Below are 22,569 nucleotides of genomic sequence, written 5' to 3'. Positions count from 1 at the left end.
ACAGACACGTGACTTGTCGGAGCCGTCGGACGCTACACGGATGCGAAGCCCCGCCCCCTGCGGCTTCCCACAGCCAATCCCCGGTTGCGTCAGCGTCACGTGCCGTCCGTCAGCGAGGGCGCGAACGGTGCGTGCAGCCGCGGGCTCAGGGGTGGGCGCGGGGCGGGTGGCTCGCGCCTCAGCAGCGGGGACGGGGCGGCAGCGATGGCGCCGAGGCCACCCGTCACGAAGCGCAGCGCCGTTTGGCCGCGGTGCCACAGAGACGAATGGGAGTATTTCCCCAGAACACGCGGGAAAGATTTAAGTAATGGATGGTCGGGTATCGCCAGCAGCACGCAGCCCGCCCTGCGGCACGGCCGTCAGCGGCCTCCCGGCGGCCCCGCCCAGCCGGAGGCGGGGCCGTGCGGGGCGGGGCGGGGCCGTGCGGAGCCGCGGCGGTGTGAGGTGAGGTGGGAGTCGCGCGTGGGGCCGTGCGGGGCCGTGCCGGGCCGCGAGACGCCGCTGAGGGAGTCTCGAGCCCGATAGTGGTGGGGGGGCCCTGAGGCCGCTAGTTCGGCTCCGTTCGGCCGCTGGTTCGGCTCCTTTCGGCCGCTGGTTCGGCCCCGTTCGGCCGCTGGCCCGGCGAGAAGGCCCAGCCCGTCGCTTCCCGGTCTCGGTTTGCCGCCGTCCTGCTGCGCTCCGTCCGCGCTGTGGCCCGTTGGTTTGTCCGCTGATTCGCTGCGTCCGTCCGTAGAACGGCCGCGGTCGGAAGGGACCTTAAAGGTCGCCCGCTTCCAACCGAAATAGTGCTGCGTCCTAAAATGAGCGCGTAAAGACGTGACCTTTCATCGAAGGCAGACTGAGCCGCCAGCCCTGCGCCGTGCCAGCCCTGTGGGAGCGCTGCGTGCCGAGGAACGAGTGGGGAAGCTGCGCTGTGACTGTTCTGATCCGTAAGAAAATGCGGGCAGAATAAACGTGCGCCTTCCAGAGAAGCTGTTCTGGGACGCCCGCAGGCCGTGCCGCACGCGCGGCTCACATCGTGACGGGAGCGCTCGCTGCGCCCCGAGTCGGTCAGGTCTGCATGCCGCAGGGCGTCCTGCTGGACGCAGCCTGGAAATAACGGCTTTCTAACAGATGCCAACTGGAAATACGGCAGCTGAGACAGAGGGAGGGATGGTTTTCTTTGGTGGAGACGACTGGGCATGGATCTCATTTTATGAGGAGCTCCTGGGTGCAGATGCAGATCTGTGCATGGGAGGAAGAGATCTACCTCAGTGACAGACCTGCCAAATGCCTCCTCTCACATTGTGGAGGCATTCAAGGACTTCTGTCGGACCAGCATAAGTTAATGTGGATTTTTACGTGATGTTGTTACTTAACCTTCAAATGGAAATTTGGTCGTTCACCTCAGCGTGAACTTTGTAGCTAAAAAAATAATTCTTAAGCTGAGTTTGCGCCGTTTGTTCCATTTTCTAAATTCTGTGGTCTGCTCCCCCGTCACATGTGTGCACACGTTTCTCCGCCACTCAGTTATGAAATACTCAGAAAAGCTATGGCTGAGGGTTTGCAGGGGCGCCGGTCGAGTCATTATTAAGTCACAGGAAACTTAACAAAGTGTGGAAACTAAATACCAGCTGTGAGGTCAAAGCTCACAGAAGCTCTTTTTATAAGTGCTGACCTGGGTAGGAGTTGGTAGTCTGGGTATGAGTGAGGGCAAACTGCAGACAGCCCAGCCACCCACCCTGAGCCCTTCTGTGGCAGACTGAAGTTACGTCAGGTTATGATGGGGCCAAAGTGTTTCATGTTCCGCTGCTGACGTGCTGTGCTTCCCACTGCACAGATGTGTTGGTTGTGTTACAGCGTGTGCTTTGTAAAAAAAGCTCTTAGGATTGCTGTGTATGTCACTTAAGCTGGTGAACTGTTTTTGAGATGGCTTAATTGAAAGATAGTGCAGAAGTGCAAATTACTTTTAAACTTTACTGTTAGGAAGACTTCACACAAGGGGATCTGCCTTCTAATGTCACCCTGCTCACAAACTTCTCTTGCATTTGCAGTCCCTTCAGACATGGCTTCGAAAAGAGCATTGGTGATTCTGGCGAAAGGGGCAGAGGAAATGGAAACTGTCATCCCCACCGATGTTATGAGAAGAGCTGGGGTGAGTACGTAGACAATGAAGAATCTGTTTTTTTCATGATTGCTTGGTATCATCAAAATCTGGGCCTCAAATTCAAGTTCAGAGTGTACTCTGATACATGATGTCAATGTTCGCCTGAGCTGCCTTACTAGTTAGCTGGTACTTGTGTTGCACAGCAAATAGGGAGGAATGACATTTGTCCTTAGGAAGCGTTTAAAATGTGAGCCTAAAGTAAACTACAGCAGATGTTTCAAGTAAGTCTTACCCTACCAAACGTGTCTGCTGCCCTGCTGAGCAGTAGGGGCTTTCATTTGTTGTGTAGGGTTCTGAACTGCTTTGTTTTCTTCAAGCTTACGGTGTTACACAGCTCTACCTGAGCTTTGGAAATTCTGTTAGTAACTTGACCTGTGCCTGGTGGGATTCCTCATGTTCTTTGTTACTTCTGCATTAGGAGTTGTACACAGTATTGTATTCTGATTAAGTATGAAAATAAAATTTTAAATACATACAATAACTGAACACTGACAGAAAGGACTAAAATAAAAACTACCTTTCCCCAATGCTCTTGTGATTTTGTTAATGTTCTCCTTTTTTGGGTTCTGTAGGAAGTACAAGCTTGTCAAATGTCTTTAACTCTTGAACTGCAATGACAGATGTATTCTTCTGTTAGATCAAGGTGACTGTTGCAGGCCTGACTGGGAAAGAACCGGTGCAGTGTAGTCGAGATGTCCTCATTTGTCCTGATGCCAGTCTAGAAGATGCCAGAAAAGAGGTTTGTCATCATCTTGAATTGATACAATGATTAGTATGGCCTTCCTGTGAATTCTTAAAGCCTTTTGAAATGTGTTGCATGTTATGTTCACTCTGTTATGTGCAGTTCTGCAAGTCACTATGGCACATCAGTCCCTTCTGTCTTCTACTTCACAGCAGGCCAAGATCAGATTTGGTTTTGCACAATGTCAGACATGGAGCTTTATTTCACATGTTGGTCAGCCCACCAAAATACTCTGATCGGACACAGCAAAAAAAGCTTCTGATGGAAAGCTGTACAGCAGAAACATTTGTCTTCACAATAGAAGAGCTACCATTTGCTTGTGGAGGCTCTTAAAGTCACTGGACTTAGAAGTGTGTTCATAGGCTTCATAGGCTGTTCCTGGAAATATTTTTTACATAATTATTTCCAATTATTTGCTTTTCAAGTGTCATTCAGTGGAAGAAAAGGCTTCTCAGTGAAGGATCCCTTTGCTTCTCAATTCACTTAGCTGTACTTTCCCTAGAACAACGTGACAGATAACTATCCTCTGTTCAACAAAGCTTATCTGTTTGTTTAGGGACCTTACGATGTCATTGTCCTGCCTGGAGGTAACCTTGGAGCTCAGAACTTGTCAGAGGTAAAGTCCTGGTATCGTAAAGATTCGGAAGCATTCTCGTGTGCAGTAGATGGTCTGCACTCGCATAGTAATAATGCAAGTTCAGTTAAACAACTGAAAATTCTATTCTGAGTGAATCATTAAGAGGTAAGTAATTGTTAATAGTGTTAAGCTTTCTTAGAAATGTTGAGGAGGGATGTAAATTCTGGTACCTGACTACCTGGTTAAGCTGTGTAAAAATGGAAGGCTGCTCAATAGAAGGTCGGTCTTCATCATCATATGAAGATGAAATGGTTGCAAATGAAGATTTAATTTCATGTACATTGGAGCAGGTTAAATCCACATCACTCTCCCTGTCCTGAGACGGGATGGAATGTTGTCAGGCTGTTTTTCTTTGTAAATCTTGTTCATAAAAATGCAGTAGAAAATGGTTCAAATGGTGCTTTGTATGATCAACCCAAATAATCAACTCAAAGCAATGACTTTTTTTTATCTTTGTTCAGTCTGCTGCTGTTAAAGACATCTTGAAAGATCAGGAAAGCAGAAAAGGCCTGATTGCTGCTATATGTGCAGGTGGGTTAGTAACACATCTTCCTTTGATAAATACTTGGGTATTTTGAAAGGACAGGCAAGCAGTCATCCTGGCTTAGAAATTTATATTCCTGTAACTTAGTTATAGGAATTTGTGCTACTGAGCAAACCCATCAGCATTTGAATTTTTCAATCAGTTGGGTTAGTGTCTTAACAAATGAAAACTTTTTGTTGGCTGTAATGGAAATGCTGTCACAAGCTGAAGCAGAGATGGTGCACCTGGTGTGAAGGCAGGGCCAGCCCAGGGAAGCTCAGGTGTGTGCAGTGAACCTGAGTGATAGGAGGGCTGGAGCCAGGATCCTCCCCTTCCAGCCCTCATTTAAGGGTTGGCTGTGAAAGTGAGAGTATTTCTCTTGAGTTCTCTGTGTAGCTGAGGCCTTCTGAGGGTAAGTAGCTTCTTTTTGTTGTTTCTGTGTGTGCAGCTGCCACCTTTTAGCAAGTCCTTATTTGCTGTAGCCTGGGACTTTGTTGCTCTGCTGTCATTGCTGACTTTTCCATTGCGTTACAGGCTTTTTAGTTTGGGGTTGTTTTTTCGTTTTTTTTTTTTTTTAAAATATCTGCTTATTTTCTGTGTGAGGACACAGTGCTGGCAGAATATCGTTGCTAAAAATTTATCTCATGACTCTTCTGCCCTTTGGCTTTAGTAGGGTGGCTGTAAATACAGTGTTACAGGCTCACCTTCGATGGAGCGGTACTAAAATATGGAATTACTCTGCAGAGAGGCTTGTTTGCTCATGTGTTCTGCATGGCTAGATATCTAGTTCACTTCTTCATGTGACCTGTATATAAGGAAGAAAGACAAGATGAAAAATTGTCAGTGCTCCCAGCTGATCAGAGAGAGCGGTCTGGGGGCATGTGAGGGAGACTGAGGAGCATGATGATGACTGTGTGAGAGATGCTCTAACGGTGTGTATTTGTAGCACGTGTTCATATCTTGCATGGTTCATAGCTGCTTTTTATTTTGTTTTCATTCTTCAGTTGAGCACTATGCATACAAATTTGTGAGCAGTTCTGAATGTGGTGCTGGTAGTCTTTTCCATCTCTACCCACAGCTGTTGCAGAATGACTGTAATTGTTCTCAGTTGCCCAGTGAAGTCCTTTGCTTGTATTCAGGACACTTTGTTTATTTTAGCTTCTCCAGCTGAACACAAAGGAAATTTGTCCCTTGTTGCTTCATTTTCTGAAATGAATCAGATATGCAGAAATGAACTTGAATCAGGCAAATCCTGCATTCAGTTTCTTCTGGAATTCCCGTAAGGATTTTTTCTTGGGTGACCTAAGGCAACTTTACTCAAGCTCCTTCCTCAATTCAGGCAAAGGAGGAAGTGATGAAAAGAGAAAGAGAAAGAATGTTAAAACTGAGAAGTTAGCTGTTAACCCATCGTCTGTCCAAAATGCTGCTTGGGGTGTGATTCCAACACATAAAGACCTTTTCAAATGAAATTTTATCTGTTAATGCTTAAATGGCAGAAAAGTTTATCACAGATGTGACTGTGCGTCCTTACAGGTCCTACTGCCCTTCTGGCACATGGGATAGGATTTGGAAGCAAAGTCACAACACATCCTTTGGCCAAAGATAAAATGATGAATGGAGGTATGTAATTAATTTTATAAATTTATTTCTAAACTCTTCTCAAAGTTTTTTATCCCAACTCTTAATTTAAAGAAAAGCAAATAGCATTTGCATCTCATTCTGTATCTCTGAGTTTCCTTAGTGTTTCCATATAAATAATCAAAATTCAACTGAATGTACTATCTTTAAGTCAATTTAACTTGGAAATACAAGGCTATGTTTACATTCTCATCTTCAGGAAAACAATGCTGCTGCTGCAAGCACTTTTTTGCCATGTTACCTTCTGTCATTTTGGTTCTTTGTTTTGTTGGCCCAAACAGCAAATCCCAGCAGCACCTTTTCTGCTTTCCCAGTGCTTTGGTGCTGTGAGCAGCCAGCAGGCCCAGCTGTCTTTCTCATACCAAAGTAAGGTGCTGGTGAAACACTGTTCAGATCTATGGACGTTAACAAGTCTGGAGGGGGGGAGGAGATGGCAGCATTCCTCTGGTTTCCTCTGCGCGCATTTAGAGAAGAGAAAGATGTGAACACATGGCTTCTTGATAAGCTTGTAGATAGGTGCACTTGTATGCCCTGTGAACAGGCTGGCAGAGCTCCTGTAGGGCTTCTTCCTCTCTGAGAGCTGTAGGCAGCGATAAGTTGCTTGGTTCTGCAGGGACAGGGGTCAGAGCCCATGATGTGAGCTATGGAGGTGTGTGCTCTCGAATGTGATGCTGGTGTCAGAGCCTGCTGCTCCTCAGTTGCCGTAGCCTGTGAGCAGGCAGGTCTGTGCTCTGTGGCACTGTACTGGAGACTGACCCTCTTGTTGTTGTGTCGCCCCTAAGCTCACTACTGCTACTCCGAGAGCCGTGTGGAGAAAGATGGGAACATCCTCACCAGCCGTGGCCCTGGTACCAGCTTTGAGTTTGGGTTGGCCATTGTTGAAGCACTGATGGGGAAGGAAGTGGCTGAACAAGTGAAGGCACCCCTAATATTGAAAGACTGAAATGCTGTTGTGGGACGTGGAGTAGAACAATTTCAGGTGGAGAGTCTTGTCCTTTGGAATAATTGAAAGATGCACAATGTAGTTGTGGATGAAATTAGCAGCTGTGCTCACCCGACTTAGAGTATCTTACCAGTTTTTATTCCTGGAAGAAAATTCTGTTAGCAAAAGACTTTATCATCATTAGCATGATTAGATAAATAATCTTAGCTCTTGGCATTTCAAAATCGCATGGATAAATGTTGCTGATTAAATAAAAACAAACCAACCTTGATTGTGTGTTGTTTCTTTGTGCATTTTCTCCCATCCCAGACCTATGAAATATTTGCTGGCTCCGTGTTTGGTCATATAGATGTTTGCTGCTATGTAGCCTGGTTGGAAGTGCCTTAATTTTTGAAGAGACTGCTCACAGGTTCTAGAATTTGGGAGTCTCTGAATGAGTGTGCCCAGAAGAGACGTATTTTTTTGAGGTTCTTAGGCTAGTTGGTTTCCCTGTATTGTATTTCAGTGAGTTATTTTGGGGAAGATTGTTCCAAAACCATTATAAGTGAGTTGTTATGAGCTCTGCTAAGAAGTCACTGCTCACTTCCACATACATGCAGTTCAAACTCCCACTTTCTCCTGTGTGGTTTTTTGTTTGTTTGTTTTTGTTTTTAAAGTGTTAGTTGGAGAAAGTCCTCTTGCAGTGAAGTCGCCAGCTAGGTGAGATAGCGAGCGGCAGGCAGGAAGCAAATTGCCTCAAACAGTAATGAATCTGGACTCTGGTAAGCACAGCACCATCGTTTGCATTTTTAACAGGAAATTTGTTAGGTGGGGAACTGCTGCCTGTAAGAAAATTGGCAACAGAGGATGTTACTTGTGCTAGCTTCTCTTGTCTCTTCTAGCATGTTACTCACTTGCTCTTCTGCTGTGCTTTTCTTTTGATTGTGGAGAGGAGGGGGTAGGAAGTCATCTACAGAAATGTGGGTGCAGCGGAGGGTACTGCCAAGCAGCTTGGTGTCAATGCTGTGATAGAGGAAGCCCAGGGCAGCATGAGCTCACCCTCATGTGGGGCCTGCACATCCCTGGCTTCCTCTGCTGTGTCCCTGGCAGTGGGCTTTTTAAGAAATAGCAGCTTTCTTTCCTCACCATGCTGCTCTGGAGCGTGCAGCAGCAGCCTGCCTTGCGCAGGGATTGCTTTTGGTCGAGTTGGTCTGATTAAATGTAGATGGCTGGTATGGCCTGAGAGATGCACTGTGTCTGGAGCAGGCTGGTCCATCAGAGGCCTGAGGCTGAGCAATCTTGAGCTGACTTCTCTGTGTCCTTATCTAATACCAGGACTGGGCTGCAGACGTCAGTATGGTCTTCCAGTCAAAAGGTTGACTGGGGTTCGCGGTTGTTCCTAAGGATGGCACCATGCTTGGACAATACTTCTGTGGATTGCCCTCCAGCATAGAGTGTCAGGTGATGAATGAAACCTGTAGCAGAAAATCGTCTCCTCCTCACCCCTGAACACATGTGTTTAGGCTGTTCTTTAACAAAACTGTAGCATTAAGTCATTTAAATTGAAGCTAAGAGCTAGACAGCTCATTCTTCTTTCAGGCTTTTCCTTCAGCTTTGCAGCCTCGTGCTGGTCCCCATCAGCTTCTGTGTAAAGCCAGGATTCACTTACTCGCTTCATTGCCATCCATTTTTAAGAGTAGCTCTTGGACTCTTGTCTGTCCCTGTGGCTTTTAATGGAGTGAGCACTGCCAGTCAGTGGGTGTTATTTGTTTTGTTTCCTTGTTTTCTTTTTAAACATGATGAGACCCTCCCCCAACCCCAGCAATTTTAACCTAGTGAGCAATGGTATCTGTCAGGGTGTACACTGACCTCCGCTCTGAGTTGCTAGAGGCTTTGGTGCCACGTGCCTGTTGGTGCACTGAAGTGATACAGATTCTGCATCATAACAGCACAATGCCCATTCAAATTGCTTAAGCTCTAAAGACAGGTGCTCAAGCAGGATGCAGGGAAACTTTTCTTGAGTAGCTTGTCAATGTGACAGATAACAAATGAAGTCACCATGTGCAAACTAATATGGTTGGAGTACTTGGTTTCTTCTGGCCCTTGCTCAACATCCAGTAAATGACATGGAGGGGCTGCAACAAGTAACCTGCCTATCGTTAGTGTCTCACTCACACATTGCTAAGTAGCAATTGGATTCAATGTGGCACAAACTGGGGTGCCCTTCTCTGGAACTGGGGATTTCCCTGGTCTTGAAGCATAAGGACTGTTCAGCATGTAGGTTTGGGTGTATGTTCTTTTCCTTTTCTGAAGGATACTCAGTAGTTCTGGTCCTTCCCTTCAGGTTGCTGTGAGAATAAGAAACTCATTAACATGGTAATTTTTTTTTTTTTTTTGGGGGGGGGGGAGGGGGTGGAAGGGGGAAGGGTCAGACCTGATGATTGTAAGCTTCATGTGGAGGTTTTGTGCATTGATGGCTTCAGTGTTTTATTCTGGTGGCTCTTTGTATACCTGTGAATAGATTCAGGGTGACAACAGTGGGATCATTTGGCATCTTTCTCTTTTCTCTCATGTTTCACAGCAGTATATTTGCACTCTTTTTCCTTTGTGGCTTTAAGATGCTGACACTCTGGGTGACAGCCATAATGCTGAGTGATCTTCAGAAAGAAGCTGCAGGTTTTAAACAGGGAAGCATCTCTTCTTCTGAATCACTTTGTAAGAAAATGAATAGCAGTAACGATTACCATGTTTCAGTGGCACACCACTTAAAATATGGAATACCTAACACCTTTCTCAAAATTAACCACAACTAGGATCAAGGTGCATGCCAATATATAAATAATAGAGCAACAGTCTATGAGCAATCACAGGTGTGGCTTCCGTATATGATTCAGAAGAAGTAATGAGCTGTGTGGATGAAAATAGGCATTTAGGCAGTTATTATGCAAAGCCTGAATTACAATGCAGGATGGGTGGTGGTAACACCTCGCTCAGTTTATACAAATGCTAATCACAAGCTCAGCAGCCAGAAATCTCTGCAATGGTATTTAGTAAATATTAATAAGTATAATTAAAATTTGTGTGCTAGATTTAGTGCCAAAGAACTATGAGAAACAGAAAATTTACCATACGTTTTAAATGAATATAAGCTATTTGGGAAAACAAGCTATGGAGCAAACGAAATACTGAGCTAGACTGAAGGTGAGGGGATGTAAGTGGGGGCTTTTTTATTTATTTATTTATTTATTTATTTATTTATTTATTTATTTATTGCAAGAATGCCCAACATACACAAAATCAGTGGAATGCCTGACTGCAAGGAGCCTATGGACAGACTGCTGCATTTTGTTACTGATCGCTTTCAGGACAGAAACTTGAGAGTGTGTCTTTTAGAAATGTTTGTAGGGCTCTCGGTTTGTAGTCATGATTTTGTTGGGTGGGAATTGCACCATGTCCAGTCATCGTCTTAATCCTGAATTTCAGATAGGACTCAGTCTGGACACCTTTTTAAATGGTGTCCCATAAAAGCCGTGCTAACCTCCCTGACATTAGCTGCTTAAGAGTGAGTTACCCTGGTGGAAAACTCAGTTAATGGCATTCTTTGAAGTCACTGGGTACTAGCACAACCTCTTCCATTCAGGAAAAGGTGTACTGAGGGAAACAACTTGCCCTTTAGTTACCAGCTGGATGTAACTCCTGGCTGATTTTCTAGCCCAGTTAACCCTTTTGCAGTATAGATAGGGTGGATACTTGCTTCCACTGATTATTGAGGGACCTTTTTCTCCTATTGACAGCTCTGAGCCTGAGGAGAGAGGTGTGTCCCCGTATGTCCCTTCTCACTGACCTTGCTGCCAGTCTCTTCTCATTAAAGTCTGTTTGATGATCATGGATTTACCATGGGGCCTTGATGATGTGCCTCTGTGGTCACAGCAGTGCTGCTGAGGCAAGAAAGAGACCTCCAGGTGGCGTGCAGCCCACTTTCAGCTCAGGAAGTTGAGGAAGCATTGCGTTTTTGTAAATGCGCATCCTTCTTTCTTGTTTTTACACAAACACCTTGGCTCTTCGGACTCATGTATCAAGTCATCGCTGCTTTGAAATGTGATCGTTTCAGTCAAATCTCTCTGGCAAGGAGCTTCCTCATAAGAGGCATCTGACAGGTCCTGCCCAGGTGAGCCCAAGCTCTAAATATTCAAATGCGATCAGAACGTTGCAAAACCACGTTGTGTCCTGACAGGCCCAATCTTGTGTCAGGGGATGAGCAGAGAAATGCCTTCTGGCCAGAACTTGCAAAGTTGCCCCCACAGCTCTGGGGCCCAATGACTCACTCAGAAAACAGAATATACTTTTTGGATGGTGCAAATGTTGTTCCCCAAAGCACAGGAATCTGCATTGTCTGGGAATACACAAGCAAGGTGACACTCAGAGGAAACCACTGAACAGTGGAACAAACCTCATTACTTCGGACTTTTAAGGATAATACAGCCAAGGTACTTAAATGGTGTGAGACTGTTGTCTGTAAATCTATCTTCTGACACTGAAGGGACACTGGAGCTCTATGATCTGAAGGACTTGTTTACTGCAGAGCAGTTCTACTCACTGTTTTCAGCTCAAGTTCAGTCTGGTTTACCCCAGTTCTAGTAAACATAACTTCAAAATGTAACTACTTAAATAAGATTTAAGACACTCTGCTGATACTCATCTGGAAAGATGGCACCACTACAGAGGAACTTTTTAATACAGCTTAGTAGGCAATACCAACACTTGCAGGAAAGGAGTGCACAAGTCTTTTTTTTTTTCCTCCTTTTTACTGTGTGGTATCTGGATGAGGATGCTTTTTCCTGTGCAGGGGTGGCTTAGCTGCTAACTTGAGAGTAAATGCTATGCAGGGCAGAACTGTGATCGCGGCCTTTCAAGCGTCTCGAGGTAAGGAGGAATAAGCTCACAGCTCATTATGTCCAGCTCTTGGCTCTGCACACAACCACCCAAAATTCAAACCCCATATTTGAATGTGGTGCTATGACCACTGCCTGGGGAGCCCATTTCATGCCCACCACCCTCTGGTGAACAACCATTTCCTAGCCTACTTTTCACCAAGTATAATTCCAAGGATGGCAATAACCTGCTTGTTTTCTGAAATAGCCTCATTCACAGAAAGTTCAGACTCTGGACTGCCCGTTCAAGGCAAGTATTTACCCCCATGCACATCTGAGAGACCAGAAACGCGTGATGCGTCAGTATCTGAGCTGTGCATAAGGTTACTATGGTTAAACGTGTATTTTGTGATGAATATTAGCAACTGCTTTTTCCTTTTAAGCAATACATGAAAAAATTATGATTAATGAAGTTCTTTTCATCCTTAAAATGATTAACTCCTATTTAGTCACCCTTAAATGTACAACTTAGTTCTTTTTTAACAGGTGAGAAATTTAAGTCAGGAAATCTACTTCCCTTTTTTTCTGTAAGACAGTACCTAGTGTGGTATGGATGACTTTGGAAATAGTAAAGGTTTTTAACTTTGATAGGCTATATAATGCTTTACTGCCAGGCAAAGATCATACACACTAAGCTATTAGTGAGGAGGAGTCAGAATTAATTTGTGCAATGTGAGTTACTGAATGCTTTGACAGTTGTGCTAAGTGGAAGCTGAACTCAGCATCTGTTGCATGTTAAGCATTTTCCTTCTTGATTTTCCCAGTAACTGCGAAGGTGAAATGCAAAATTGCAGCATAGAGTATTTAATGAAGCAAAAAACAAAATATATCATAAATAAGTATATTATAACTTTATTAAACTCAAGACATGACAATATTCAAAATACAAAGTGAATTCTTCTTTATTCAATACTGTACATGATGCAGAAATATCAGTGCATTTCTATAGCATGTATTTCACCTTCATTTAGTTTGTACTAAAACAAAAAGTAAGCTTTAAAATAGCTCAAACGTCTCATTCAGCAGTTCAAATTGTAAACAGCTCATCTGTTTCTGTTAGGAGGAACACATTCATTTTTTGTACCTCCGTTAAAGAGCACCCTTTCTTCTGTGCTTATCTGCAAGAGGATAAATGTAATCATGACAAACTGCGAATGCACAAATGTGGCAACTCAGTGAACTTTACCAGAACACAGAAGCAGAACAAGGAAAAATTAAACAGCAAGAAACAGTGTCAGAAGCAGAGACAGGCAGGAGTGACACTGTTCGTAAGTGGAATCATATTTTTTTCCCCATATTCTCCTCCTCTCCTAAAATACTGAGTAGAAACCAGAACACAAGACCAGCTTGTGTTATGTTTAATACACCCAATTTCAGATGCAAGATGAGCACGTAGTTGTTGTGGCCTACTTATAGCAATCATACACTTGCTCATATCCTCTGCCACTTTTATGACACTTTTATACCTTTCTAGGATCCAGCAGAAAAACAGCAGCAGCAGCAGAAGCTTAGCAGTATCTGGTCCATATCTGTCTCTCATAGGAAGAACTGCAAACTTGAGCCAAGTGTCCAGGAGCTAAAAGAATCCACAAAGCCTATCTCAGTTCCATGCTGCTTCACTTTGAAAGTAAGTCTACTGGTTACCAATTAAGTTGTAAGATGGATTCAATATTCTAAAGATATTTTCAGTATGCTCAACAGGCCTGAAAGTTATCAGTTATCTATGTGATGTTGCAGTCACCCTCTTACCAGGTTGGCATATCATAGTGAAAGAGAATAGAATCTCTTCTTGGCAGAGTTACTGTGCAAAAGAAACTTTAGAAATGCCTGATACAAAAACTGTACTGCATTATCTGCTCTGTTGTCAGGTTTGTAAGGAACTCATAAGCAAAGTTAGATTTTTTTTTAGGCTTATTTTGATAACATGATACACTTATCTAAGGTAGCATATAACTGGCCAACTGCAACTACCATCTCTGTATGTTTCTGTGCAATCTTTGTCAGTTTTCAGGTATATGTACCAAGACAAAACACAGTCTAAGAAACATACCAGAGAGATGCAGCCTAAGAGTACTTTACCATCCACTACCTAGTTCTCAAAGGACAAACCAGTCCTACTTTATTTGAGAACCTTAAGATGTTTTTAACATGGTAAAATTTGTCTCCACCCATCCTCAACAACCCAGGTGAGCTGTGCTCCCAGAGACTACGGAGAAACCACGTAAGACAGATGCTTTCGTTTCAGATGACCAGCTATGTCCATTCTAGGTTTTGAGTCCAGTCTTGTTGGGACTGAAGTGGCCATGCAGTCACCAGACCAGGACTGAGCCTCTGTATTAGAACTAGTTTCTTCTGCCTCTCTGAAGAATTTCTCATACTTGTCCAGATAGGGAGGCCTTTCAGGCAGCAGATAGTAGTGTGTCGAACTGGCCTTCTTTCCATTTTCAATAATTGGAAGAATGCAAGGGACCCTGTTGGAAGACCCTTCACTATTTTGTCTTTGTAGAGCTTTGTTGCTGACATATTTAGGATCAGGTGCAAAACTTTGGGTGGGGGGCATAACCCCATTGAGGTACGATGGCAGGCTTTTAGGACTTGGAGTACGGGAATTGCTACGAGACAAAGGTTCTCTAGGGGGAACTTTGGGAGGCCTGTCTTCATCACTGTATGCGCTGGAAGCAACTTCTGCTGACCATCTTCTGTAATCTGGTTTGAGAGCCCTTGGAGGGATGGGAACCCTTGGGGGGATCTCTGGTTTATCTTCATCAGAGTTTGGAGAAGACCTGTTTAAGTGTCCAGATAGTCTCGCTACCGGTTTGTTAAGAGAGCCAGCTGGTCCTGAATGGGACCTTCGCAAACGTCGATGCAGCTGCTGCGGAGGAGGGCAGATACTGGATATGCATTCATTTAGGCTCTGTGCAGGGTTGGCATCTTCTGGTTTTGGTCCTGTTGGAGCATCAAAATATGCATAGTTGATTTGTCCACAACCTCTAAAGCTCCGCCGACTCGAACCACTGGATTTAAAAGGAGGAAGTCCATAATCTTCTAACAAGAAGTCTGTATCTGAGCTAGTCAGGAATTCCACTTCTCTGTCAACCTCATCTGGAGTAATATCCTCAGGGACGGGCAGAGGGGGCAGTGGCCTGGAGCTACGATCATGGGAGGATGCAGACAGAAACTGAATTGGCCCATTCTTACTTGGCATATGAGGAGGTGTTTCTTCAGAAACACAGCCCGTGGTTAATGACAGTTTACTAAAGCCAGGAATGAGCTGGTCTTCATATCTTGAAATTGGCTGTTCATTTTTGGGACTTACAGGAGCTGGACTAGATTTCTGAGATGGGACTTGGATGCAGCTTTCAGCAGTGCCGTGGTCATTTGTGGAAACGCAGTTGGAGGAGTGCCCTAGAAAGGTGAGAAAGTCTTAGAAACTTTTCTAAGCGACATTTTGCCACTGCATATTTAACTGTTTAAATCCTTCTCATGCAACAAGTAAGTAATTCCTGGTTAACAGTGCCAGAAATAAGCATTAGTTACAGTACAGGTCTCTTTTGGTCTGATAGTTATGTGCTTAGGAGATCAGCTGATTACCATGTCTGAGGCCACTCTCCAGTTAAATGAGGTAATTAAGAGACCTCATGCACAAACATTAAAATTGAAAAGATCCCAAAAGACAGAACAAATGGGATTTTACTAATGGTTTTTTTTTTTTTAACTATTAAATCAGGATTGTAATGGAATCTCAGAGGCTTGTAAAAATAAGGGAAAGTGTGGTGTTCTTAATCACACTCTTAGGAATGTCTTTTAATAGTAGTATTTTCTTGAAATGTCTGCATTCTGTCACCAGAGGGCAGCCTCACATGCAAATTAAGAAAGCATTCAGCATCTTACCCAAGGCACATCCATGACACCACCTAAAGATGTGTGTCAGTCCTTATACTTACCAATGGGTGGTAAACGATGCTCTGCTGGTGGATTCAAGTTATATGCCACTGCTATGGGATCCACGTTAAAGAAAGTACTGAAAAAGGAATCACAAGTCTTCAATGTAAATAAGCCATAGGCTGGTATCAGTAGAAATATTCTTAATACTTCTTTCATACACATGACAGTTCAATAGATCAAGTATTACACTCACTTCTCAAATCCATTGTGGCTACTCCAGCAGGTTTTCAGACCCCCCATGCCTTGACTAGCATGAAGAAATCCAGTTTTCAGTGGGACTCTCATTTCCTGAGCAGCAACTCCTGCAGTTGACATTGTGTACAGCTCTGTGATGTCTCCCAAGTCTAGAAACTCACAGGGGGTGACAGGCTTCTTGCAGATTGCATTCCCTGCCAAATAAAGAAAGGGATATAAATATCAGAAATGCAAGTATGAGTTGACTCTGATCTGAACTTTTAGGGCCTCAAGGAACTAAATCTCTCCGTAAAAAGGCTGTCTCTGCACCTGCCAGTAGGAAGACTTTACAAAATGCGTTACTTTGTCAAGATTTTCAGCTACCAACCTATTGATATATGCAAACCACTCATCAGCAAACTCAATTTACTATTTCAGTCAGAATTCCAAAACTTCTTTTATAGAAAGCAGTGATGATTATAAACAAACTTAAGCATCACTGTGCTTTAAAACAGACACAATTCTCGAGCTATTTATTTACAACCAGAAACTCAGTGTCTTGAAATCATCTCCATTTAAATTGAAATACAACAGGGCAGTTTATTTCAAACAAGTGAGGGCCGACTACATCAATGCCCTACACACACCATGAAAACCCCTTCATAGTATGGCAGTGCAAGAAAACAGTGCAGAAATAGGTAGAAGCTTATAATGACGGTACATCTGTTCAAAAATAAACCAGCTCTTCTATGCAGCCGTGTCATCTTTTTCCTGTAAGGGGAAAGATTCATTACACCTACCTGTGACGGCTGGCCAACCTTTAAGCAGGATTAATTTGTAATCCAATGCCAACATTGGCCTTTCAGAAACAACTGTTTGACAAAGAAGTTTGCCATCCTTTTCCAAACATTGAATTGAGCCCAGTATTGATCTTCCAAGCAAATAACATCCAAAGTATAGTTTCTCACTGCATATATGCTTATGATTTGGAATACTTAATGACATTCTCCTTAAGAGCATGAAGGCTTTCTTAATCATGACTGCCAGTGATCGCGCTTCTGTCAACAGCAACGGTTTTTATGTCCTAGCTGACAGCGGAGAGTTTTAACCAGCGACTTCAGAATCCATGACAGGAGATTGGCTTTAATGGAAGTGAACAAGGCCTCAGCCAGCATCGTGGTAAGGTCTTGGTTGCACTGATTTTAGTGAAGAGCCTGTTTTTCCCTTCCAAGCAACCTCCTTAAAACCTAACTTAAGCCAGGTAACCTTTGTGCAATGCAGTGAAGTCAGACCCTTCCCAGTAATGGATTTGCACATTTTCTAAGTAAAAATAAACACGCTGTTTCAGAAAGTAATGATGTAGCTACGCTTAGCAAAATTAGTTCAAGAATCCCCAGTAGTTCTGTAACAGCAGCTTCTTCCTTATTGTTCTGCAAGTGCAAGCAAAACCATTTTCAGGGAAGGGGGAAACTGGAGAAATCTGTCCGTGTTGTAGACCCTTGAAGCACAGTACAAACTGTACCAATTCTAAAATTACATTTGTCTATCATTAACACGACTCGCAAACAAAACACCAATCCCAGCAGCTTACACTACTCAGATTTTTTCACATCTTGCAGATCCCAGACTGATAATAATGTAGGTGAATGACTATGAAGGATTTTGCCCTTCTATTCCAGTACTTTTTTTTAAGTCCAATATAAGTCACACATGGAAATCACTGATAAAGAACACTGAATAGTCAGCAAATGATAGTGTTCTACCTCAGTGAGCACACAAGATCTGACAAGAGCATGAGACATTGATTAGGATATTAAAAAAAAAAAAAAAGACACAGGAAGGGGGGGCGGCACTGCTGTCATTTGAGAGCACATGTAATGTGTTTGCTATGATAACACACAGCCCTTGCAGGGCCTGTTAAGAGGCCCAACCTCCATCAGATCCCACGCCAAAACTACTGCTAATAATTACTGTGTCAGCTTTGTGAACGCTGTCTAAATCTCAGCTCTCAAGACCGATAGTTGCACAATTGCTTCTCTGAAATCCCTCTGGAATGTCAAGTGCAATTTCACAGATGAATTTAAATATTTACATACTCTAGGAAAAGGTAGTTTTCTTTTTTCTTTTTTTCAATAGATGCTGTTATTTTTTAAAATAAAACAGACTTTTTACTGGCTGTGCCTAACAACCCCTCTCTGTGATTGCACAGGTGACTCCTCACAACACTTCAATGAGGAGCTGAGAATGGATGGAGTTGTGAAACTGCCCTCCATGCCTCCAGCCAGGAGTATCACGAGAGGTAAGGGACCACATAACTGCACACTGCTTTCCTCAGTCCTGAGCTCAGAGAGTTGAAGTACGATTTTAAAACACATGTAGATTTATTTGAGCAAACTATCTGAAAGGCCAGAAGGATATCTAATGGAGGAGTTTCCATTCTAACTGCTGGCCTGATACCACGCCTTCAAAGATTGAAGGATCTACATTTACCATAAATAATATCAGGCATTAGCTAAAGAAAGCGGACGCCACGCAGTTACGCAGCATTCTGTACCCTCGTGTCTGTTTGCTCCTCATTTGCACAACATGTGTTACTCAGAATGGGTTTCCGGTTGCTCTGCTCATCTGCCCTACTTCCACATGGATTCTGGCAGTTCGATCGCAGCTCTGAGCGCTTCTGAAACTGGTACAGTTTCAGTGCTATTGAAAAGGAACGTGGTTAGTCCAAAATAAAACTATGGCTACTAATGCTACAGTGCAGATATAAGCCGTGGCAATTCCAGAGTTTGCACTGGGAAACAACCATCACCACCCAATATATAGTTTTCATGCTGTATGGATCACTAATTACTGCATCCACACTATGAGCATTCTTCCGCCTAGGAAGGAAGAAGCATTTTCACATACCTTAGCTCAGGACAATCACTGCTAACAAAATCTTGTTACTCCGTTCCCCGTTCACACCCCAGTCCCATTGCTAACAACCTATTTGAGGCAAACTAGTTTCATAATAAGGGAAACTGGATTCTGGTTTGTACAACATCTACAAACATTTCACATGGTGGATATGGCTGTGAATGGTGGATATTTGTGAAGATTTTTCCAAATTCCTACACCAATCTTGGACAAACTTTATAAATGCAACATTGGCAAATAGCTCACACATGGCTTGTAAGACACAAGAAAGCCTGGGAGTGAGATCTCCATAACACTTCTGGGAGGGGAAAAAATATGTGGCTACCTTAAATTGACAACTTATTTTTGCTCACCTTGCCACCACGTATCTGTAATGAATCTCAAAAGCAATTCACAGGAGGAGGGGCACATTTTTGCACTGCAAGTCATCCACTCTAGCTAGCTGTTCCTTATTTGACAATGTGATGTAATTTCCTTTCCCCCATCCTCTGACTTTCTATTTAGCACAAACACCTGAGATAGAACCACTCCTTCTGATATTCAAGTGTTTTGGACTTCCACTAGGACTTAACCTAAATTACCTTATTACATTTACTGCAATACTTAGACCCAAAACAAAAACCCAAACCCCCAAAATCCCCTCAGTAATCTTTGTTCTATCACGGTCACATCATCTCTTAAGTGCTTTTGTCTTTCCTGCAACCAGATAACTGCCACTGAGCAACAACAGTCTCAAGAGAAAGTTGCTTTAAATTTATCGCCAACCAGAAATGGACCATTCTGCTGTACAACATCACAGATGATGCCCGCTTAGTTTGGACAGAAAACCACCGCTCACATCACGCCAAGCCGCAAACACAACGTATTCCACAACTCTGACACAGAAGGTGATAGACAGAAAAGAAATCACCTGACCAGAATGGATCAGGATTCTAACAGTTATCTCTGCAGGGTTACACTGAAGCAGCTCATCAGGGAGTTGGGTTCAAGTAAAGCCTTGGCTGCCATTTCACAGTCCTATACAGCAAACTGGGAGGATCTTGCAAGGCACCAGCAGAAAGCTAATAATTAAACAGCAGGACAATAGCCTTGCCTCTGCTTGTCAAGTTTGAGATGCGCGTTTAAGGTACAGTTCTTCACCCTCCTGAAAATGTTAACGTGAAAACGGCCGGCTTACGTTCAGGAAACAATTCCCAACCATCAGCGCAGCATCAGCCACACTGCAATACGTTTTAACGTGCTGAGAAGGGGAGCTGCTCTCCTCTCCGTGCACAGCTGAGCGACGAGGCTTTGTCAAGAAGCCCCCTAGAAAAGCAGGCCTTCGTGCAGAGACTGAATGAACCTCCCGTGCGGCTCAATATCCGCGGGGAGAAAACAAACCTGGGCACATAAGCGACCTGGGAGAGCGGAGCAGTCTGAGCCGGAGCATACGAAGAGGATGGCTGTAAAAAGGCGCAGCGACAGCTCCCGAACATCTCAGACGAGCGCTGCCGGAACGGAGGAAGCAGAACGCGCCGCTCCGCCCGCCCGCCCCTTCTGCGCCGCCACCTCGCCCCGCACCCCCAGGGTGGGCCGCACCGCCGGGACGGCGGCTCCGAACCGGTGCTCTGCCGCTACAGCCCAACCGATCCTCGCCGTCTCCCGAGGAGCGCCCGCCCGCCCCAGCTCCTATTCCGCTCTCCCTATCGGCGGAACGGCTCCAGGCAGAGTCCCGGCGGTGCTGCTGCTTACCCTAATGCCGCGCAGCTCCGCATGTCCTTGCGCGGCCGCCAACGCGACGCGCATGCGCTGAACCGCAGCAGCACCCGGCAGTGCCCCGCCGCGCGCCGCCCGCCGGCCTTATAGCGGGAGGAGGGGCCGTACGGAGCACCGCCCCGCGCGCCGCGCCCCCTCTCTCCCCGCGCTGCGCGTGCGTCAGAAAAAGCCTTTAAAGCGGAGACGGCCGCACGCGTGCCTGAAGCGGTTATGGCTCCCGAGCGGCGCTGTGGGGGGTACGGCCGGGAAGTGCCAGCAGCGCGAGAACTGGTTCTAGTGCGCCAGCCCCCACCTTTACGCCAAAGGGCCCGCCGGCTCCGGTGGAGCGGAAGTGGTGCTCAGTAGGCGGGCTTCAGCTGGGGGGAGGCGGAAGTGGGCTGGGCCACCTTGGACTTCCGCCGGCACTTCCGGTATGCGCTTCCGGTCTGCTGCAGTCGGGGAGGGGAAGCTCCACGCCCCCCATAGGAGGTGGCAGCGCGGGAAGCGCTTTGTCCCGCCCCGGAACGAGCGGCTGCCGAGCTCACGCCTCCGCGCCGGCCGGTGAGAAGCGCTGCGGCTTTCGTGTCTGCGCTCGGCTCCCAGTTGGTGTCTGAGGCGTTCTGTGTGAAAATGATGGCTGTGTGTGAGGGACGGCAAGTGCTCGCCTTGAGGCGTTTAAGGCTCGAATGCTTCATTAGCGCTAAAAGACAGCAATAACAAAAAGACGCTCCGCCCTAAAGGAAATCAAAAGACTGGCGCTGTTGTAGGAATTGCTCCTGCGAGCCTCCTCTTTCCGGGGCTTTGTGTTAATTCTCATGTACCGCTGTTTACTAGTTTGAAAACTTTTCGTTAAATCTGCTTTGTGCCCTCATTGCTTTGGTGAGCAAAAGGGCTCTGAAATCCCCAACTGCCAAGGAAATGTGTACCCTGTTGTTGCAGATTGTGTGACGTCAGGTCACAGCTGAGGTTTGTGTCTCCTCCTGCACGTGTAACTTAAAGTTCTGTTACGTTTAAGTTGTTCTGTTAGCATAAATGTGCTGAGCAGTAAGGTGGCCTGGTTTTGGTTCTGGTTCTAGTGTGCTGATGCATTATTTATTGGTAGTGCAAATAGCCCTCGCTGCTGTTGTGACTGAATGCAGGACACGAGCCTTTTGTAAGATGGGCTGCAAAGCATTGAGGTGGCTTCAGTAGGATGAACTGCTGCAGTGGCCTCTTCTGGTGCAAACTGAGGAGTTACAGGTGTTCAGGTTTTTAACTTGTTTGTACTGGGAAACTTTGGCTCTTGGAGAGGACGTTCAAGCTTTGCCTGGAAATGATGATACCTCATAGCTTCTGTGCTTCTGTGTTATTTTATCAGGTGGTTTAGCATTTAGGTGAAGTGCAAGTAATGCGCTGTTGTAGTTTCACTGAACTGATAGCAAATCAAAGTCTGTCACACAGCAATAGTAAATTCATGCTGCTACATGAGTCAATAAATTATCTCACCCAAATTGGAAGCAGATAAATTTGATATTACTTCTCACTGTGCAAAGGGATGTTATGCAGTGTTGTGTGGTACGCAGTTTGGGGTAGAGAAAGATGTGTGGGTGTGCAAGGAAGGGCCAGGGACAGTGAGTTTGAGTAAAGTGGATCTAGATTAGTAGTGCAGGCTCTCAGATTGCAGTGGCACCAATACGGGACTGTATAGTCCTGATGCTGAAATCCAGCCTTGTACACAGCCTGAATTATGGGCCCTGGATGAACTCGACTTTAAAGCAATTGGATAATGCTAAATTGCCTCTTAAGTCATCTGTACAAGCTGACATAGATAGCAAATCTTTTATGCTTCAGGCACATGGAAGTGGTTTGTGGTGCAAAGATAGTATTTAAAGTGGAAGTACAGAATGGCTTTGGTGAGCTCTCATCTGCACACCCTCATTACATCTCTGAGCACTGCAAACACCGGAAGCATTAACATGGGCTGAAAAACTGGGCACACGGAGACTGAAGGAAAACACTCATTAAGGTTGCAGAGGAAGTGCCTTGTGTCAGATTGCTGGGAGAGGACGTTTTCTTTTTTTTTTCTCCATGCTAGGGGCAATATTGCCTTAGACTGACATCAGATTGGGCTATTCTTAGGGCATGTATGTATTTTCCTTTCCTTGTTTAGACCAGATACTCCCATCATTTTCTGCCTGTGTAACTGGGCACGCAGCACAAAGTTCAGCTCAGGTTCCTGTCTACACAGATACTCTGAATCCTGGTGGAAAGGACCACTCATT

General features: G+C 44.9%; 3 protein-coding genes across 3 annotated transcripts in view; 2 read left to right on the top strand and 1 right to left on the bottom strand.

Moving 5' to 3' along the window:
- Positions 1-374: 374 nt before the first annotated feature.
- PARK7 (Parkinsonism associated deglycase) lies at positions 375-6,900 on the top strand. Its single transcript, XM_052691651.1, has 7 exons — positions 375-444; positions 2,028-2,134; positions 2,784-2,885; positions 3,445-3,504; positions 3,987-4,056; positions 5,582-5,668; positions 6,469-6,900. The coding sequence occupies exons 2-7, from the start codon at positions 2,045-2,047 to the stop codon at positions 6,627-6,629; spliced, it is 570 nt and encodes a 189-aa protein (XP_052547611.1). The 5' UTR covers positions 375-444; positions 2,028-2,044; the 3' UTR covers positions 6,630-6,900.
- A 5,466-nt stretch (positions 6,901-12,366) lies between these two features.
- Positions 12,367-20,085, bottom strand: ERRFI1 (ERBB receptor feedback inhibitor 1). Its single transcript, XM_052692195.1, is given in 5 exon segments — positions 12,367-14,944; positions 15,484-15,560; positions 15,678-15,873; positions 19,955-19,964; positions 19,966-20,085. Coding segments are annotated over 5 exon segments (1,566 nt in total). The 5' UTR covers positions 20,050-20,085; the 3' UTR covers positions 12,367-13,745.
- A 668-nt stretch (positions 20,086-20,753) lies between these two features.
- SLC45A1 (solute carrier family 45 member 1) overlaps positions 20,754-22,569 on the top strand; it is a 33,475-nt gene continuing 31,659 nt past the window's right edge. Inside the window, exon 1 of the mRNA XM_052692178.1 lies at positions 20,754-20,869. The gene's annotated coding sequence lies outside the window, so the exon portion shown is untranslated. The remainder of the gene's footprint in view (positions 20,870-22,569) is intronic.

This window comes from Tympanuchus pallidicinctus, unplaced genomic scaffold (genome assembly GCF_026119805.1).
Source record: "Tympanuchus pallidicinctus isolate F22 unplaced genomic scaffold, pur_lepc_1.0 scaffold29, whole genome shotgun sequence".
Lineage (NCBI taxonomy): Eukaryota > Metazoa > Chordata > Aves > Galliformes > Phasianidae > Tympanuchus > Tympanuchus pallidicinctus.
The sequence above is the reverse complement of the archived record's forward strand: the minus strand, read 5'-3'. Positions and strand labels throughout refer to the sequence as shown.